The 19259-nt window shown below is 49.7% G+C and overlaps 1 protein-coding gene across 3 annotated transcripts in view; it reads left to right on the top strand.

Moving 5' to 3' along the window:
- MEGF11 (multiple EGF like domains 11) overlaps positions 1 to 19259 on the top strand; it is a 383043-nt gene that overhangs the window by 120763 nt on the left and 243021 nt on the right. For 2 of the 3 annotated variants that reach the window (XM_077939610.1, XM_028851053.2), the window contains exons 2-3: positions 11721 to 11826; positions 16138 to 16239. In XM_077939610.1, the coding sequence (XP_077795736.1) occupies positions 11729 to 11826; positions 16138 to 16239 (200 nt within the window). In that variant the 5' untranslated portion in view covers positions 11721 to 11728. Of the gene's footprint in view, positions 1 to 11720; positions 11827 to 16137; positions 16240 to 19259 lie in introns of those variants that run through there. The other variant, XM_077939611.1, reaches the window with a different exon arrangement.

Here is a 19259-nt window from a genome sequence, read left to right as displayed (position 1 = left end):
CTGAATAAGTTATCAGAAGCTAGCCCTAAAAGCTGCTCTACAGAAGGGGGGAAAAAACCCTCACTGGCTTTGGTTGAAATGCACCAGTGAGGACTGAGCCTGACTGGCACCAGGGAGTGAGGCCGGCTGTTTTGGCCACCTTCCAATTAACTGAAGGTTCCAGTTAATTGGAGTTTGGCTACATTTTCTCTCGACACTGGTGCTCAGGGTGGCCTGTGCCCTGCTGGGCCTGACTTAGTGACATGGCTCAAGTCCCCCGACTTCCTCCTCATAACCTGCCCTGCCTCTCTGAAGCCTAAATGCTTCAGTCGGCATTCTTCCACGGAACCCTCAGAAGAAACTATGCTGACATGTTAAGCTTTTTAATTTAGCACACACAGTGCGTATATGCCCCCAGACAAAACAGAATTGATTGATAATTCTCTTAATGGAAGCACAGGCTTTAGTTGCTCCAGAAATAGATCATTACCTCGGCCACCTTTTGTAATTTTCTCCCTCCCATTTTTTTTTTTTACCCCACTGTGGTCTAAAAATATGATGTTTCATTTCATCCTTCTTTCATAATCCACTAAATGCCAGGCATTTCTTTTCAGACCTTTAATTTATAGCATGTTTGTTCGGTTTCACTTCATTAATTAATGCTCTTCCCGGGCTCCCACGACAGGGTCTTTGTGTAATGCTCTCTTACAGTAAGCAGGTGCTTTTATCCTTAATGAACAATTTCCTGGAAAATACTGAAATAAACAACGAATAATCAGGCCAGGCACACAATGACTCTGGGACTTATGTGTCATTTTCTAAATTAAACCTGGGGAGATGAGGGGCAGATTGTGATCGGCCACAGTACTGTCTTTTAGTGGGTCTTTCCTTTGGGAGGGCATATAGGGTGCTGAAGTTCTGGAAGGTGGGTGAGCTTCTTGTTCCTCCAGGAAATTAGAGTTCAGAAGAATTATTTGATTGCAAATGCATGTGGCTGTGAGATGGTTGTCAGACACAGTCTAGGCCAGAAATGCAGCCAAATTGGCCTCTGGTCCAGACTTGGAATCATCACTAGCTTAGACTGCAGGTCAGCAGGGCCTGGGCTGGGCCAAATTGCAAACTTATTGAAATTCACCTTCAGTTCCTTTCTTCCCTTCTGGCAGACTTGCCCACCCCTGGGAGGCAGTCCTTATCAGGCCCAGGACCCTAATACACTCATTCTCCCTGTGCACCCCCAGATGTGTCTGTACTGCACCCCATACACCCCATCAGAGAGGACAATGCCAAACCCAACCATGCTGATATTTTCCCTGGGGCTGTGCTGTTCACAGACTTTTCTCATAACCTGTGTCTCTTTGGCATCTCAACCTTGGGAGTCAGGTTTATTACTAACCCCATTTTGCAGATGAGGAAGCTGGGAGCCCTGGAGGTTAAATGACCATCCTCAGGCCGTACAGTTGGTAAGAGGCAGAGCTGGGATTAGGACCCGGAAACCCCCTGAGATTCCAGGGCTCCCTGTTCTTGCTGTTCTAGGGAGGAGCAGAGCCAGTGTGAGCGCAGAGGAGAGAGGTGAAGTGCCGGCCGTGACCCGACCGGGCTGCAAGCCAGAAGTTACCAGTGTCATGGACAAAGGGCCTCAATAAATTGCTTTAAAAATTTGAATACCTGACTCATTTATTATTCTGAATAGAGCTGACAAAATCTTACATTATCCATCTACTTTTCTGTGTCATGAGATCATTTTGGGTCTTTGAAACGGTATAATGTTTTTCATCATAGCATGAGTACACCATCACAGCGTGGACACATGCCACACCATCATGATGGCAATCTCGCCGCAGCCAGATGGCTTCAAGGCTGCCTGGGAGGCTCCCCCAAGTGGCCTGTGTCCCTAGGGGTAGCAGGCTTAGGGCTCAAGCCCTCTGTGCACCCCTGCTCTTTGGGGAAATGTGCCCCAAGAAGCACAGGGGGAGAATCTGGGCCTGGAGGAGGGTAAGCTGTGGATGAGTTGCCCATAGGGCCCTCCCTTTTCTGTTTTCAAAATGAAGGTGGCTTTATGGTGGTTAAAACAAATGTATTTTTAAGACAGGATCCTGCTGTCTCACATAGGTTGGATCTCACCCAGTGGCACAATCATAGCTCACTCTAGCCTCAAACTCTGAGGATTAAGAGATCCTCTTGCCTCAGCCTCCTCAGTAGCTGGGACTGCAGGGATGCATCACCATGCCTGGCTGGTGTTTGAAAATACTGAAAATGTATAGAGAAGAAAGTAAGTTGGTTAGGCCTGGTGGTTCATGCCTGTAATCCCAGCACTTTGGGAGGCTGAGGCTGGAGGATCACTTGAGTCTAGGAGCTCCAGACCAGTCTGGGCAACACTGAGACCTTGTCTCTACAAAAAAAAAAAAAAAAAAAAAAAGCCAGTTGTGGTAGTGTGAGCTTGTGGTCTCAGCTACTTGGAAGGCTGAGGTGGGAGGATCTCGTAAGCCCAGGGAGGTCACAACTGCAGTGAGCTGTGACGGTGCCACCACACTCCAGCCTGGGTAACAGAGACGCAGTCTCAAAAAAAAAAAAAAAAAGAAAGAAAGAAAGAAAGTCACCTAAAATGTCGTTATCCAGACATTTTTGTTAACATTTTTAACACCCTCTGAGCATCTTTCTGTCCTTGCCCCCTCGCTGTCCGCACACACACCGTATGCCCATGCACACGCAGTTTATATACATGTGATCATAATGTTCATGCTGCTTGGTAACCTGCATTTTTCACATAATAAGACTTTAGGGTCATCTTCCCATGTCGGTGAACTTACACATATTAGTCTTAAAATATCTTTGCTTTTCTGACTATAGTGATGATAATGCTCATTGTAAGAAACACTAATATAACAAAAATGTTTGACTTAGAAAGCACAAGTCTTCCATCCCTTTCCCAGAAGATGACCAATATTATTAATGCCCTGGTGTATGGGCTTCCATACTTTTCCACATCAGTATTTTTAATGATTGCATAATAGTTTGTTATATAGACAGGGTGGAATTTATTATCAAAGGCCCCATTCATGAGCATTTAGGTTGCTTCAGTGCTGCAGCAAGCATCTCTCTCTCTCTCTCTCTCTTTTTTTTTTGGAGACAGAGTCTGGCTGTCACCCAGGCTGGAATGCAGTAGGATGCTCACATCTCACTGCAGCCTCAACCTCCTGGCCTCAAGTGATCCTCCCACCTCAGCCTCCCTAGTAGCTAGGACTACATGCACAGACCACCATGCCTGGCTTTTTTTTTTTTTGTTATTGTTTGTGGGGACGGGAATCTCACTATGTTGCCCAGGCTGGTCTCAAACTCCTGATCTCAAGTGATCTGCCTGCCTTGGCCTCCCAAAGTGCTGGGATTACAGGCCTGAGCCACTGTGCCCGGCTCAAATATCTCTTTATCAAGAGAATGCAACAAACATTCTTGAACCTGTCTTTGGCCCTGGCCAGGTTTTAAACACGAAATTGCAGAAATGGAATGCTGGGTTAAAGATATATGTCAAAACATGTTTACCTATATTGACAACCTTCTTTTTAGAACACGTGTGGGGCACTTCAAACTTTGAGACAATTGGTTTCTGGCTTCAGAATCCCCTGGCCTAGGTCAGTTGGGAAGGTTCTCTAAGGAAACCTGGAGAGGCTACCCTTGTCTGATGCCCATGTCTGTGGGCTGACAGCCAGGCTCTTCTGTTTATCCCCAGACTCAGGGGGTCTAGTGACTGGGGAGAGGTGGCTCCTGAGGTGTGGTGGGAGAGATCCTGTCCTAGTGTGGGCTCTTGGCTGGAACGCAGCACACGAAAGAGGCCCATCTTCAAAGGGTGCTGAAGATTAGACAGAGAGGTGAGCAGCAACTAAGGGTCCCGACCATCCCAACAATACTAATCTCCGCGTTTCACCACTGGGCTGCAGTTTGCAGGGCACCACCTGCATTATCTGTTTAATCCTCGCAAGGAACTGTTGTTCTCTCATCCTTCCTATTTGTAAAAGAGGAAAAGGAGGCTCAGGGCAGTTAAATGAGTTTTCCAGGATCAAAGACTAGAATTCAATTCTGCTGCCTCCCCTGCATTATCTCCCTGCAGCTGGGAGATGGCGCAAACCTGAAGTGCAGGGGTGAAGAGGGAGGAGAAGATGAGGAAGGGAAGGGCAGGGAAGGGAGATACTTCGTAGGTAAGCTTACAGAGTTAGAAGGGTCCAAGAGATAATGTAGTCTGACTCCCACCCTGTGCACCAGCAGAGTGAAACTCAGAGAGGTTAAGCAACCTTTCCTGGGTCACACAGCAAGGTAGTGACTTAGGAGGCATAGAGGAACCGGTACTGACTTTGAATTCAATAGTGGAGACCCAAGGGTAGGGGAAGTATGGCTTTCTGAGCCCCGACAGGAGGGAGTTGGGAGGCTGGGTGAGCTTGTGAAAGGTTCTCTCTCCCTTCAGAGGCGGCCCTGATCAAGAGTGGATCCAGAGGCATCTAGAATGGAGATGGGCCAGACTCAACATGCAGGGGACCTGCTGGGACATTAGCATCAATTCCTGCAAAGGCCTCTGATTTCCCATCACACTGGCCAGAGGCTTCCTGCAGGGAGAGGCCTTGGTGCTAAGCCACATCCTGGATCTACTACCCTCTCCTAGCCATTCCCACCTCCCCTCCAGCAAGTGTTCAGGGACTTGGGGCAGGGCCCTGCCTGAGTCTCCTCTGTGTCACAGCGGCTGGTGAGCATTCAATAAATGTTTGCTGAAGGGATGGATGAAAGATGAGATCTGTCTTGATAATTGTACAGTTAAGACTGATCCAGGAGTCCCCCAAAACATACAGCCATGCCTAGATTCTACAGCAGAGGATTTTTCTATCAAGGTCTTTTTTTTCTTCCAGTTCCTTAGAAACTCTAAAATTACAGAGTTAGAAGAGTCTTTGAGGTGAAGGATGTGGATGGGAAGGAAACTAATAGTTCATTGGGTACCATCTATGTGCCAGACCTTAGGCCAATCGCGTTACCTGCATTCTCATGTACTATCTTAACAGCCCTTGAAGTTGGTCTTCCTTGATGTGCAAGACGTGAAACACTCAGCCCTGGAGCGGGTAAACAACTCCACTGGGTTATGCAGCCAGGAAGGCAAGGGCAGGATTCAAACCCAGGTCGGGTGGACTCTACCATTCCCTTCACATGAAGACTGCAACCAAGTTTTTGTGTGTCCTTGAGCAAGTCACCTCCCTTTCAGGGAACAATTTCCCCTTCTGGGAGATGAGGTGTTGGACCCTTTCTGCTCCCAGGTTTGTCTCGGTGCCAGTTCTGACACCATGTGGCTTGCTGTCCAGCCCATCATCCTCACAGTTCAGCTCCCGTGAGAGGCTTGGCCTTCCAGGGATTCTCTAGGACTCCCTCCCTCTGCGCCCTTCTCCCCCCTGGGCCCCTGTGGCTGCACCTTGTTGTTTAAGGAATGTTTTCTTTAAGGGGGCAGGGATGGAGACAAATCCCCATGGAGCTGAAGGGCCCTGGGAGGCTGACTTGTCTTCAGAGGTTTTGTGGATGTCGCCATGATTTAATGCAGGGCATGAGGGATACCTACAGTTATGAGAACTCCATAGCCCTGGGAGGAGGTGGGAGAGGGCGGTTGAGAAGGCCAGGAGTGGGCAGGTTGTGGGTGGGGAGGGGCCAGGCAAGCATCCAGGTTGGTCAGCTGAATGTGTCCTGATTTGCAAAGAAATGGAAAGATGGAGATAATTGCTTTGTGAGAAATGGAATGACCTAAGAACATAGATAAGTTTTCTCCCTTCATCTTCAGAGGGGCTGGAGGCTGGGGCTGCAGATGCTGCCTGCTTGGGAGTCAGGGCAGGCAGGAGGCAGTTTGGGGACCTAGAATTCAGAGGCTGCGCCTGTTGTGGAAGGGAGGCTGGTGCTTTATTAGTTTGGCGGTTTCTACCGCTCTGCTCCAGGATAGGCTGTGATTTCTCTCCGGGCCTGACTGATGTCAGGGCCACTTGCTCTCTGCTGGGCTTGAGAGTGCAGGGGACAGGACAGTCTCTTGACCCTGATGAATGGTGGCTGCAACCCTCATGGTACCATTTTCAGGATTTGTAGCCCGAGGCTTCCCAGGCAAGCAGAAAGCAGAATTTATCAGGGTGGTGGAGCAGGGACTTGGAGGGGTACATTTAACTTGTCTCAGGAGGTGACTCCAATCCCCTCTGATTTATCCCAGGGGGCAGGCACCTGGCAGGGACTCCACATTGGCACTGAGAATTTTTGCTGTGCTCCTGCAGTCAGGGAATCACTCTCTTGGAGATTAAGAGCTGTGGATTTATTTTTAAAACTTTTTTTTTTTTTTTAAGTACAGGAAGATTAGAAAGCATTCAACATAAACCCAACCCCTGGTGGGATTGCTGCAGGGCAGGAGACTTCATCAAGGCAAAGGACGAAGCTTCTTAATTATGAGGGCTGATCCAACTCCTCTTTTCATCTTGCACTAATCAGGCCCTAGCAAGGCCAGTAAATGGAGAGGGCTGGGGACTGGGAGCCAGCTGAGAGAGCCGGGGCAGAGGAAGAGGAAGGCCACTAGACGGGGCGATAACCTTGGCATTTGCCCCATTGTGTGCAAACTTGGCTTTTTGTTTTATTCAGAAAAAAGTAGAGAAGTGTGTGTGTATCTTCTGTAAATAGAAGATAGAAAGCTCTCTCTCCATCCACATGCCGGGGGGAAATGTGAGGCATTTGCTTTATCAGCTCCAGTTTGGGGTTTGCTTCTGCTGCTTCTCAGACCTGAAAGCGCCTTTTCATGAGGCGTCTGGAACACCCAGTCCCCAACTGCAGCTTGAACTATTGCCTGGGCTTCAATGCCTGCCTTGTGCTAGTGTGGGGAGCAGACATGCACTGGTGCTGATGAGGTGGTCCAGGCAGGAGTCTTTGAATTGCTCTCAGGATGTCCTGGGCGCCTACTGTACAGTATCTGATGCCACCAGATTGGTGTCTCTGCAAGTGCAATGTTAACACAACACGGAATGCCTTGTGCGGTGTGACCTGCTGTTGGGATGGATCTTTGATGTCCTCTCTCAGGCCAGACACAAGCAATGTGGCTGATGCTGAGGCTTGGGATGGTTGAGAGGTTGGGGTGGAGGTTGGCTGTAGAGTCAGTAGTCAATTGACAAAGATGTTGAGCCCCTGCATGTGCAGGCAATGCTCTTGGAGCTGGGGACATAGCCGTGAACACAACAGATGGAAACCCCTGCCCTCATCAAGTATATGTTCTAGTGGCATGGTACGAGGGGAAGGAAATAATCCTTAGGTCCTAGGGTCCAGAGGGAACAGCCAAGGCCATATCTAAGTGGTAAATATAGGAGGGGAGAAATTTCCAAAGTGGTAACACCTGTTTAGCAGTATAGGCACAATGCATGGCACCTGTGTTGTCCCTCCCCAGAGTTCAAGACAGACATTACTAATCAATCCTGACATGCTTTCCCACTCAGCCCCACTTCCTCAGCACAGCATTCTAAACAGCCACTATAATAGATCCCCTTTGTTGTGGGAGTGGGAACTTCCCTGGGCCCACAAAATAGTGTCTGACTGCTGGCACTCCTGCTGCCAGTGCAAATATGTTGAGAAGCAAAGGATCACGGGAATATGGACTGGGATGGACAGAGAGCAGGCTGCAGGCACATGAGCCAGGCTCCAGCATCCAAGATTTAGGCACAGTCAGGAGGATGAAGCCAGTGGTGGAAGTGAAACAGGTGGGGTATGATTTTTGCACAGATGGACCTTGAGGTCGTAACAGCTGATCCTAGGGCTGAGGCCATCTGTCTGTCTGCCCTCTGCCCCAATTTATGCATCTTGGCTAATGTGAGCAATTAGTGTCTGGCCAGATGTGTGCTGCCACGGAGACAGAGACGCCTCCATAGGTGCTGGTGCTAGTGATGGCAGGGTCCCAGGCAGAGGCAGGGGCCTCCAGAGGATACTGCCATCTCTAAGACCTGCTCAGCCAGCAAAGCCAACCCAGGCTGGAGCAGAAGCCCTGGACAGGAGGAGGGATCCTTTGCTATGATGCCAGTGTCCCTTAATCTACCTGATGGCATTTTCCTTTAACACCAGGTGCCAGGCATAGGAGGCTCTTGGGTGTTAGAATAAACAAGTGCATGCAGACTCTCAGGGCACAGCTTGACATGCACCAGGACTTTCTTGAGACTTGGCGTTGAGGGAGGGGAGCAGAGTTTCCTAAGCTGCTATCATCAGGAACGCCACTCTTAGAGCTGTGTCACTAGAAAGAGTTCCATGGGAAATATTGGGTGAAACAAAAAGCCAAATGGTCTCTTTATTTTGGGTCTTCTCAGAGCCTAAGCTATGCTAAAATGCTTAGACTGAATATTTAGGATGAGGACACAGCAAGCAGCATTTCCCAAGCTTGGAGACATTCACCCTTGGAGACATTCATCTGAGAGATTTCTATCAGCGTCTCCTAGGGCTAGTGTTCCACAGAACCCAGATGTAGAGAATGCCTTCCAGAGGTGCCCATGCTGCCCACCACTGCACTGCAGTGCAAGCTCTCTGCTGTCTGGTTCCTCCAAAGTTCCTGTACATTCCTGCCTCCACGCACTGCTTGGGTGGACCTGCCCCAGAAATGCCCTTTCTCTAACCTCCACCTTTGCACATGCCATCCAGTCCAAGTCCCACCCACTCCACAAAGGCTTTCACAGCGCCCCCAGTGGGACTTAATCCCTTGCGGCTTTGAGCATCTTCAAGTGCACTGCAGCTGATGGCATTTTGCACGGCCCAGGCCAGGGCAGGTGGTGCGCCAAGAATGCTCAGTTTGGGCTGTGGCCTGTGGGTGGCCACGTGGGCTGACAACACCATGTCTGCAGGTGTGAGAGGTACGCCTCCTGGGCACTTTTCTTCCCTTTATCCCCCCTGCCCAGTTCATCAGGGGTAAAGCAGCCATGGTGCCCAATAAGGAAAGAAAATTTTCCACCTCTGCAACTTCCTCTGCTCTCTAATATGTAGAGAGCTGGACCAGAGGGAAGAGAATCAGCAGATCTATTTACATGGACTCTTCCCCTGAAGTGAAACCAGGGGCATTTTCTTATTTAATTATTAATGCCCTAAATCAGATGGTGCCCAATATGTTAACCTCTGTCACTCCAAATGGAGTCGGCCTAATAACCACTGCAGCAGGATTGATTTTCCCTCAGTCATCTCATAAGCATATGTCTTTGGGATCTGTCCTCAGAGAGATCCCAGGAAAGTCCCATTAAAGTTAATGGGGATGAGTTGCCCCCATGTGGTGACGGTTCCTTTCTTCACTGCGCCTGAGTGAAGTGAGACAAGGAGAATTCCCTTCCTTCCTTCCTTCCTTCCTTCCTTCCTTCCTTCCTTCCTTCCTTTCTTCTTTCCTTCCTTCCTTCCTTCCTTCCTTCCTTCCTTCCTTCCTTCCTCCCTCCCTCCCTCCCTCTCTCTTTCTTTCTTTCTTTTCTTCTTTTTTCTTTTCTTTCTTTCTTCCCCCCTTCCTTTCTCCTTCCTTCCTTCCTTCCTTCCTTCTTTTCGTTCTTTTCTCTCTCTCTCTCTCCATGAGGATTTTAAAATCTCACAGATTACAGCAGTGATCCAAGTTACCTCTCTCTCCCAACACATGGGTCAAAAGGGAGCAGAGAAACAATCTTCTCTTATCCAGGTGGCCTCATCTTTTGATACTCTTGGTGTAATGAGTTTGAAGACGCTGTCAGGAGGTTCTCTCGGGAGAATGCTGGAGATTATAGGAGTGGCCCAAGTAATGAGTCAGGGCCACAGAGAGAATTAAGACAAGGCAGGGCATCCCCTACAGCTGGCATTCAGACTCCATGCCTTCTGGAGCTCTGTGTCCCATTTTTTATTTCTTTATTTGATGCCTGATTGGCCCAAACCCCACTTGGAAGAAGATGCTTGTTCCACTTTTGACTCTCCGCATATGTCAATGCCATGTCCTAGGCAGGCTCTTTCTCCGCTCTAGGTTGAATCTCCCAGAGGAGAATGAATTGAAATGATCGCTGAGCTCTGCAGCCCTGGTGTTGCACAGACTCCAGTTTGTGTGGAGACTTCTGAGGCGCTGATTGGGTCTCTGGGGATGGGGGAGTGGGCTGGGGGGAGTGGGTGGGGAGCTCTGAGCAGCTACTTGTGCTTTGCATACTCCTGGACTCTGCACATGGAACAGAAACACCAGAATCGCTCCTCTCTTTCTGATTTTCAGAATGCATTCATTTGAAATCTGGCTAAATCTGCATTTCAGTCAGATGGTTTCCAGATCTCAAATAGAAACACCTCATTAATCATTAATTTAGACCCCCACGGTTATACAGAATTTGTGACAATTTGTTTATCTTTGAAGGAGCTGCTGAGAAAGAGTTTAACAAGGAAATTATTGTGGAGGGGAGGAGAATGTTTAACCTTTCAGAAGAGCACTCCATTTAGCTTCCCTGAGGGTACAAATGGGGGTGTGTGCAAAATACATGCCGGCTTTTATCTGTTCTCCTAAGTAGGGTGAGCGCTTCCTCATCTGCGAACTCAGGGCCCAGTGGGATAGATCCCCAACCATTTCAAGCCTGCGACCCCTTTCCAATGTCAAAATATTTTCTATAACACCCCCACCCCCAGTTATTAGAAGTTGCAATTTTTAGTGTTGCTGATTAAGAAGAAAAGCTACTCTGAATTCAGTAAAGCTTTTAAATAAATCATGATAGCATCTACATACACATGAAAAATAGTTCCATCTTTCTGAGTCACAGCGTTCATTCAGCCTACAGATGATGTTTGGGTGCTCATGATTTCCAGCTCCTCCGCACCCTTCAAGGTCAGCGACCCAGCAGGTTACAACCCTTGGAACAGAAGTTCTCTGAGGCAGGAGGAACACAGAGTCCTGGAGTGCCCGGACAGGAAGGAACCTCAGGAGGCATTTCAGCCACTCCCACTAGAAAGGTTGTCTGCCCTCTGTGAGGAGCCCCTTGTTGGGGATCCCTAGTTTAGTGAAGCAAAGGAGTTGGCATCCCATGTAGGCACATACCTGCCATAGCTGCCACCTCAGGGGCCTGGATCAAAGTCTGCAAACTGATTCCTTATGGTCCCTTACCAGGTGGTCTAGGCCCAGCATCCCACAGTGGGAATGGCATGTGATGACTGCATCACTCTGGGCAGAAGTAGCTGACACCCCACAGGAGACAGAAGAAGCAAGGGCCAGTCTTCCGTGGCTTGTGGGCCGAGAGTTCAGGGTTTTCTTGGCTCATTCACCCCCAGGTCCACACCAGACATCTTTTTTCCCTTTCTTCTTGGCAGGAGGGAGTAGGGAAAGGAAGTAGACGGGCAAAGAATGTCAATGATGAGGGATAAGGGAACGGGGAGGGCATTCCCTTTAAAGCAGTTCAGATCTGGGGTCCCTGGGTCCAAGGATGGGCCCGGGGGCCTGAGGACACCCTGCAATTATAGCCAATTTTGCACTTGTGGGCATTTTTCTGGGGAGAGCATCTATACCTTTCCCTGGATTCTCAGAGCAGTCCCCGAGTCAGAAAACGTTCAGAACCCCTGGCCTGGAATTTGGACTTTTCCCTGACTCAGGCTTCCCACTCTCCTGTTACTCAGAACCGGTGAACTGTTACGGTGTTAGTCAAACCCTGCAATGTGCAATATCAAATGCTCATTACCCACGACGATGGGAAACTAAGTAGATGCCAGGAACACGGTCTGATCACAGACGCAGCCTCCTTTGTTCTCTCGTGCAGGGTCCGCGATGGCGCTCTCCCTGACGGGGCTCGTTGCCTTCTCCTTCCTGCAAGCCACCCTTGCCCTGAACCCTGAGGACCCCAACGTGTGCAGCCACTGGGAGAGGTAAGGCGTGGGCCTCAGATGGCCAGGCACTCTCTGGGGGATCGCCCTGGGCATGGCAGTAAGGGACAGAGGCAGTCAGGAGATCCGGGAGCTGCCTTCTAAGGGTCTGCAACCTGGCTGGGGAGATGGCCCAGATGCGGAGAGACAGGACAGAGCAGTATAGATTCTGTCTGGAAGGTCAGGGTGGAGGCAACTTACATGAACTGCAGTTACGACGCACTGTCCTACCCCTCCCTGCACTGGCGCTTCCCAGCCATTGCACAGATGAGAAAGTAGAGACCCAGAGGGGCTCAGCCCCTGTCCACAGCCAGATAGGGTGCAGTAAGTGGGGAGATGCAGACCATGGTCCCAGGTGGCATGCTCTCTGATGCTGTGATGCCTTTCCTGGTCTCCCAGGACTGGCAGCCACGTGGCAGCTTGGATATGTGGCCCCAGCAGCCTGCCTTGAGGAGGACGGGTGAGGGGGTCCTATTACTTCTGGTCCGGTGGGAGCTGGGTGTTGCTGGGGGAGGGCGGCCGAGGCTGCAGTGGAAGAGCAGGCTGCATTCCAGCTGCGGCACTAGGTCCTGGGGGAACAGGCCGGGTCCCTGCAGATGGCCTGACTTTGAAACACAAGGTTAAAGTATTGATTTTGGTGAGCAGAAAGATAGTGACCAGAGACCCAATCAGGAAAAACCGAATTAAACCCTGGAATTGATTGGCCATGCTGACCAGGACGACTCTGCCACTTAGATGTTAATAAATCAAATGAATAAAATTAAGATGAGGGCCCTATGGGAGAAGTGAATGGTAGAGGAAGAAAAGTGGGGGACTTGGAGGGGGTCAATGCTTCATGCCCATGAGGGTGGATAGCCCAGCCCTAGGGCGGGGAAAGGCACCTCAGCCAGGCAGGACCTGGCTCTGGGGTAGCCTGGACACTTGCGGGTCAGGAAGGATCAGCTGGGGGGCAGAGGGACAGTGTCTGCACTTGTGTGATCCATGGGGACCAGATCCTGTGTGCGGCGTCCCAACAAAGTTGAGGATGGAGCAAAAGGCAGTACTGTGGTGTGCCCGTTTTTGGTGAAGTGGGAAGAAAACAAGATCCGTGATGAGAAGACCTCAGTTCATTCCGATCTGGATTTTTCCACCTATAAGCTGTGTGACTCTGGGGAGGTCTCTGAACGGCTCTGCGCCTACTTCCACCTCTGTAAAGTGGGGAGAAGCATTATCCTTGCCTCACAGGCTCATTGGAGGACCAAGGGCAGCAGTTCCACGAAAGTGCTTTGAGGACCACAAGTGTCAGTTGCTGTCTTTTCTTGTTGACAACTGTGGCTTTGCAGGAACTGGTTATCATGGACTTTAGTGCACATCAGACTCATGGGAGGTGCATATGAAAAAGTCTCCTGGGGCCTATCCCCGAGATGCTGATTCAATAGTGCATTTTTCATAAGCATTCTACGTGATTCTGAGGTTACTCAGGCCCCTTGCCCATTCTGGCTTTGGTGAATTTAAACCTTTATTTCCCGGTGGGTCAGAGAGGTATCGGGAAGAGCCCCACGTTATTCTGTGGGTTTTGGACTCCAGCCTCAGAGGACCCCTTTCATCCCTCCGGTCCTGTTAAGACACAGCTGCTTCCTGCTACTGTCTGTGCTGCATCACAGCCTCTTGAGTGCCTCCTTTGCAGCTGCTCACCTCTGCCTGCCCCAGTGGCTCTATCTGGAGTCCCTCTCTTCCAGGGAGCGTCCCCCACAGGGAGGGCCCCCTCTGACTTCTCTCTCTGTCTGAGCCCCATTTGTACTCACTAATTTTCTATACCTGCCCAACATGAATACATTTGGAATGTGAAAATATTCTGAACTGAGCCGAACTGAGCTGGCATTTCAGGCTTCTTAGGCTATCAGCCAAGGTTACAGCCCGGATAGGAAGACAAGGAGTGAAACCTAACAGCTAGAATGAGATATGGGGACTCTCTGGGCTTCTCCGGCCCCAAGGGGGAAGCCCTGTGGGTGATGCCTGGTGACACCAGGTGCTTTCTTCTTCTCAGTCTTTCCAGCTGAGCTCCGTTGTAAGATGTGTGGATGGATCTAGCCTGTGTTGTTCCCGAAACACACCATGGTCCCTGGAGATCGCTTAGGGAGAATTTCTCAGCTGGATTAGTGCTTCTGGCGGCTCCTCATTAATTATGCCCCTCCACCATAAAACCCAGTGTAACGACCTCTCCCGGCTAGTAAAGCCTGGCTCTCCAAGATTAATCTGGCCCCTCATTAGCATGTTGGCAAATGAGCAGTGTTAAGCCACCCAGCCATGAAACCAGGGGCACACGCTTCAGGTCAGAGAACCTGGAGTTGGTACAAGGCATCGTTGCCAGACTCGTTCAGCCCAGGGCATCCTGCAGAGCCCAGTCCCTGCCCCGTGACTGCCCCCTCCAGCCCCCTGCTGAGCTTCTCTCTGGGCATCCAAGGTCTATGTTACGGCCGAAAAGGGAGGCTGGACCCCCAAGTGCATAACAAAGGTGGGGAATCCATTCTGTGTGCTGGTCTTGCTCCTTCTCTCCCCAACATTGGTCAGGGAGGAAAGATCCCTCGGTGCCTAGCACGAGAGGTGAATCATTGCCTGTCAACATCTATTAAACACTTACTGTTTAAGCATGTTATATGTATAGTGTATCTTGTTTTATTTTCCCACTGCCCTGAGAGATAGAAAATATTACTGCCCTCTTTTAATCCTCACAATAACCACACAACCTGGTTAGACTTACAGGTGAGGAAACAGAGGCTTATATGAGTCAAATAACACATCTAAGGGCATGCTGCTAACAGGCAACAGGCTTCAAACTTGCCCCTTCTCCTGCTGCCATGTTTGGATTCCAGGGCCCATGCACGCTCCCCATTCATCCTCTTGCTCTGAGTGAGGTATTCAGGAGATGTGTTAGAGCAAAGAATCATGCGATCCCAGAGTTGGAAGAGAACTCTGGGTGGCCGGGGTGAGGGGCGAGTTGCTTCAGTTTCCCCAAGCCTGGAGATAAAACAGGGTTTGGGCTGTTTTTTCCTAGATGTGTGCCTCTGAGGCACATCTCAGGTATGCCAGCTAGTGGGGGCACACCAAGAGCCCTCCTTACATCCCCAGTGCTTCAGAGAAACAGAATTTCCCACCATCCAGGCCTCTGAGCATTGTTGACTGCTTCTGGCCTCCTCCTTCTGGATGCCAGACCTTTGACTTTCCAGGCATCAGAGAGCCTACTGTGGACCCACTTGGGGAGCTGGCCTGCCCAGCCCCCTTGCAAGTTAACCAATGCAGTTTCCTCAGGCGAGGCAGACGTGCTTTTACAGCCTGGACCCGGCCATCTGGCCCAGGTCAGTGAGCCTTCTGGGAAAAACACTGAATAATACCAACCTACATAGAAATTAATTCCTTAGATCTCAGCTGAGGTCCTCTCTCCAGCCTGTTTAGGAAACGTGAGTCCTCACTTCAGCATCCTGGCTTGAATGCCATTTCATGCAACCCCCTGCCAGGGGCCGGCAGGTAGAAAGGCTTATTTTGGTTAAGCTGAGATCTGCTTCCCTGTGGCTTCCACCTGCTGGTCCAGGTTTACAGCTAACAGGCAGGATGACAAGAAACCACTTCTATCAGGGACATATCCTCAATGTACCCCCAGCCACACTAGAGGCAGAATAGAGTAGAAGGTAACTGGGGGAGCTTGTGGAAGCCACATATGCCCCCGATGCTCAGTTTCCTAGTCTGTAAAGTGAGAACAATTCCGCCTACCTAAGATTGTGAGGAATAAAATGTATTAAAACACTTGACACAGGGTGCTCAATAAATGTTAGCACCTACTGATACTGCAGTGTGGGCTGGGCAAGTCACTTTTCTCTGAGCCTTAGTTTCTTCCTCTATGAAATGGGGCCACTTACTTCACAGAGTTGCTGCAAAGTCCAGCTTCCAAGCATGCTCTTTGAAAACCATAAAGATATGAACAAACACATAAAGTATTTTTAAACTTGTTGGCTCTGCCTTCCAGAGCCACATAGAAGAAAACTACCCCCTGCTTCTTTATTCATTCTCTGTTAAATGAACAAATGAACTTGAATTTTAGAAAATGATCTGGGCCAAAGGTCCGTAAGGGATATGTCCTGGGGCCAACCTGGGGTCGGGGAGGCTGGAATATGAGGGCATTCAGGGAAGGGGGAGGATAGTTGGGAGTGGGGAGGTCAGAGCCTCCGGACACTTGGCTGTGGAGCTTGGCCTCAGGGCTGTGGGCTCAGATGCCCCGCGGAATATCAGCTCAACTTCCCAAGTGCTAATCATGGCTCCCATCTCCCATCTGGTTCTCAGCTACGCTGTGACTGTCCAGGAATCGTATGCACACCCCTTCGATCAGATCTATTACACACGATGCACAGACATCCTCAACTGGTTCAAGTGCACCAGGCACCGGTGAGTACCTCTCTCAGATGACGGGGCAGGGAAAAGTCACTGGGGTCTCAGGGCTTGCCTCTGTGCAAGATAGAAAAAGGCCATTGGAGCAGATGCTGTCATGCGCCTCCACTCTGAACCATCCACTCAAGCCATCCACCCAAGATGCTCTGCTGATGGCTTCTTTCTGGCCAAAAGAGCTTGTGGGTAGGACAGGCCAGAAGTGCTGGAGAGTTAATGCTTTTGAGGGCGTCCCTCAACCAGGGATGGGGAGATGGGGTGTTGGTAGATAACTACCCCAACTTCCTCACTCTTGGGATGGCAGAAACATCTCTTAGCCACGTTCTACATGTATCCTAGAAGTCTCCAGTTGCCCATAGAAGTAACCTGCTCAATAATACCGTAGATTGGCTGCCTTTACTTCCCTGTCTCACTTTTCTATCCTCCTACCAGTACTTCCTAGGATTGCCTCCAAAATAAACTACTTGTTCTTGAATCCTTTTCTCAGGGTCTGCATTTGGGGGAAAACCCAACCTAAGAGAGTCCCCTGCCCTGAGCAGATGTAGCCCCATATCAGGGCATCCAGCTTGAAGAAGGGAGCGCAGGCTAGAATTCAGCAACCTCACAGCACCTTGGCCAGGCTTCCCTTAGCAGTGCTCAACATGAACAACTGCACATGGCAGTCCTGCACCCTTGTCTGCAGCCCTCCTGCAGATCATATGTTATCATGTCACTCAGGGAAAGGCAAGAGGAAGGAAGAAACAACATGCTTTAAGGGATGACCCTGAGAAAGACACTTCCCAGTGCACTCATCAAACTTAATAATCTGGCCAGGCGTGGTGGCTCATGCCTATAATCCCAGCACTTTGGGAGGCTGAGGTGAGCGGATCACAAGGTCAGGAGATTGAGACCATCCCGGCTAACACGGTGAAACCCTGTCTCTACTAAAACTATAAAAAATTAGGCGTGGTGGTGGGTGCCTGTAGTCCCAGCTGCTAGGGAGGCTGAGGCAGGAGAATGGCATGAACCTGGGAGGCGGAGCTTGCAGTGAGCTGAGATCATGCCACTGCCTGGGTGACAGAGCAAGACTCTGTCTCAAAAAAAAAAAAAAAAAAAAGACAAAAAAACCTTAATAATCCTCGTTCTACCTACCCTGCAGTGTCCAGGGAGGTCAGGAATGTGAAAATTACTTTGAAAAAATACAGGGGAAAATGGAGGAAAGTGTGACATATTAGCCACATGTGAAGCGACACTATTTGAAGGGTGAGAGACTAGCTGTTGAAGGATAAATAAGGAAGTAAGGGAGAGACCCCAGGGTGGGCCCTTTTGCTAGTTGCTGAATATCTATTGATTCCCGATTTCTCCTTTGCTTTCTCCTATGAACCCAGTTCCTCTTTGAGGATAATTCAGGAATCATACTGGGCAGCAACATGGATGAGAAAACTTGTTCTGTGCTGAGAAGCCAAAGTCCTGGTTTTCTTTGAGGTTTTGCTGCTAACTGGCTGTGAGACTTTGAGCAGAGCTACACTTGCTGCTTTAAAATTCTTACCTGCTAATTCCAACATCTGGGTCATCTCAGGGTTGGTCTTCATTGATTGCTTTTTTTTTTTTTTCTGCATGGGTAGTGTGTTTCTTTTTTTTTTTTTTTAGACGGAGTCCCACTCTCTTGCCCAGGCTGGAGTGCAGTGGCGTAATCTCGGCTCACTGCAACCTCTGCCTCCCGGGTTCAAGAAATTCTCCTGCCTCAGCCTCCCAAGTAGCTGGGATTACAGGCGCCCACCACCACGCCCTTCTAATTTTTGTATTTTTAGTAGAGATGGGGTTTCACCATATTGGCCAGGCTGGTCTCGAACTCCTGACCTCGTGATCCATGCCTCGGCCTCCCAAAGTGCTGGGATTACAGGCATGAGCCACTGCGCCTGGCCAGTGTGTTTCTTTATATGCCTAGTAATCTTGGATTGTAGTCTGAGCATTATGAATGACATGTTGTGGAGACCAGATTCTGTTATGTTCCTCCAGATAATATTAATTTGTTGTTTGTTTGTTTTGGTGGCCTGGTTACTTGGCTAAACACAAATTCCAAACTCTGAAAATTTAATATTTTGAGCCTTAGCTAGGCTGCTTGGAATATGCCCTCCATAAGGATAAATCAGTGGTCAGACACTTGGGCAGGACTTTTACAAAGATTTTGGGGCTCCCTCTTTGTGGCTCTCCCTTTCTAAGGTTTCCCTTTCACTCTCTCCTGAGGGGCTTTAATGAAGCCCAGACCACCCCCCACTGGGGGGCTTGGGGATAATCCTGTTTGATGGGGAGAACAGGCTGGATGACCTCTGAGTTGATTCCAAGTCATTCTTTACCTGAGAGGCTTATATAACCCCTGAAACTGCCGGGAGCTGCCTTCTGTGCTGGGGCAGCAGCTTTACTTTGAGGCCAGCTTTCCTTCCATTATGGGTTTTTGACAGAGTTGAATGACCTTAGCTTACGACATTCCCAAATATCACAGATTTCCCCACCTGCATACCCAGGAGGTATGCTGGGTCCACCCTGGACTTGGCCTGTGGTTCTTCAAACGAGCAAGGTTGTGTGTTTTCTATCTGAATTTTAGTTGCCCAGAGTATTGTTGTGCTAAATCTCTCAGCACCATTCCCTTCTCTCAAATGTCCACTTGCCTCCAGTGTCCGCCTGCTTTTGTCCTCCCTCAAGTGCCTTCAGGTAGTTGTTTTGTATATTTTCCCCTAGATTTTATAGTTGCTATTTGCAGAAAGGTGGTCCAATAGGGGCTACTCAGCTATTACTGTATCCCCTTCCTCTAGCATTTGACTGTGGAATGAGGAGGTGGGACTTAGGAATGAGGAGGTGGGACTAAATGCTCTCGTTCACCCCACTAGTTTTGCCAGAGTTGGCTGCTCGAGGGCCTGGTCAAAGGCAGAGGCAGAAATAGTAGTGTTGCTCCTCCTGAAGCCCTGGCAGGCCCAGTGTGAGAGCCAAGTTTGCTCAGAGGCATGGCCCTTTTGGGTACTTGGAGGCTAGGGCTGCCATCC

Source organism: Macaca mulatta, chromosome 7 (assembly GCF_049350105.2).
Source record: "Macaca mulatta isolate MMU2019108-1 chromosome 7, T2T-MMU8v2.0, whole genome shotgun sequence".
Lineage (NCBI taxonomy): Eukaryota > Metazoa > Chordata > Mammalia > Primates > Cercopithecidae > Macaca > Macaca mulatta.
This window is presented reverse-complemented; position numbering and strand designations above follow the sequence as displayed.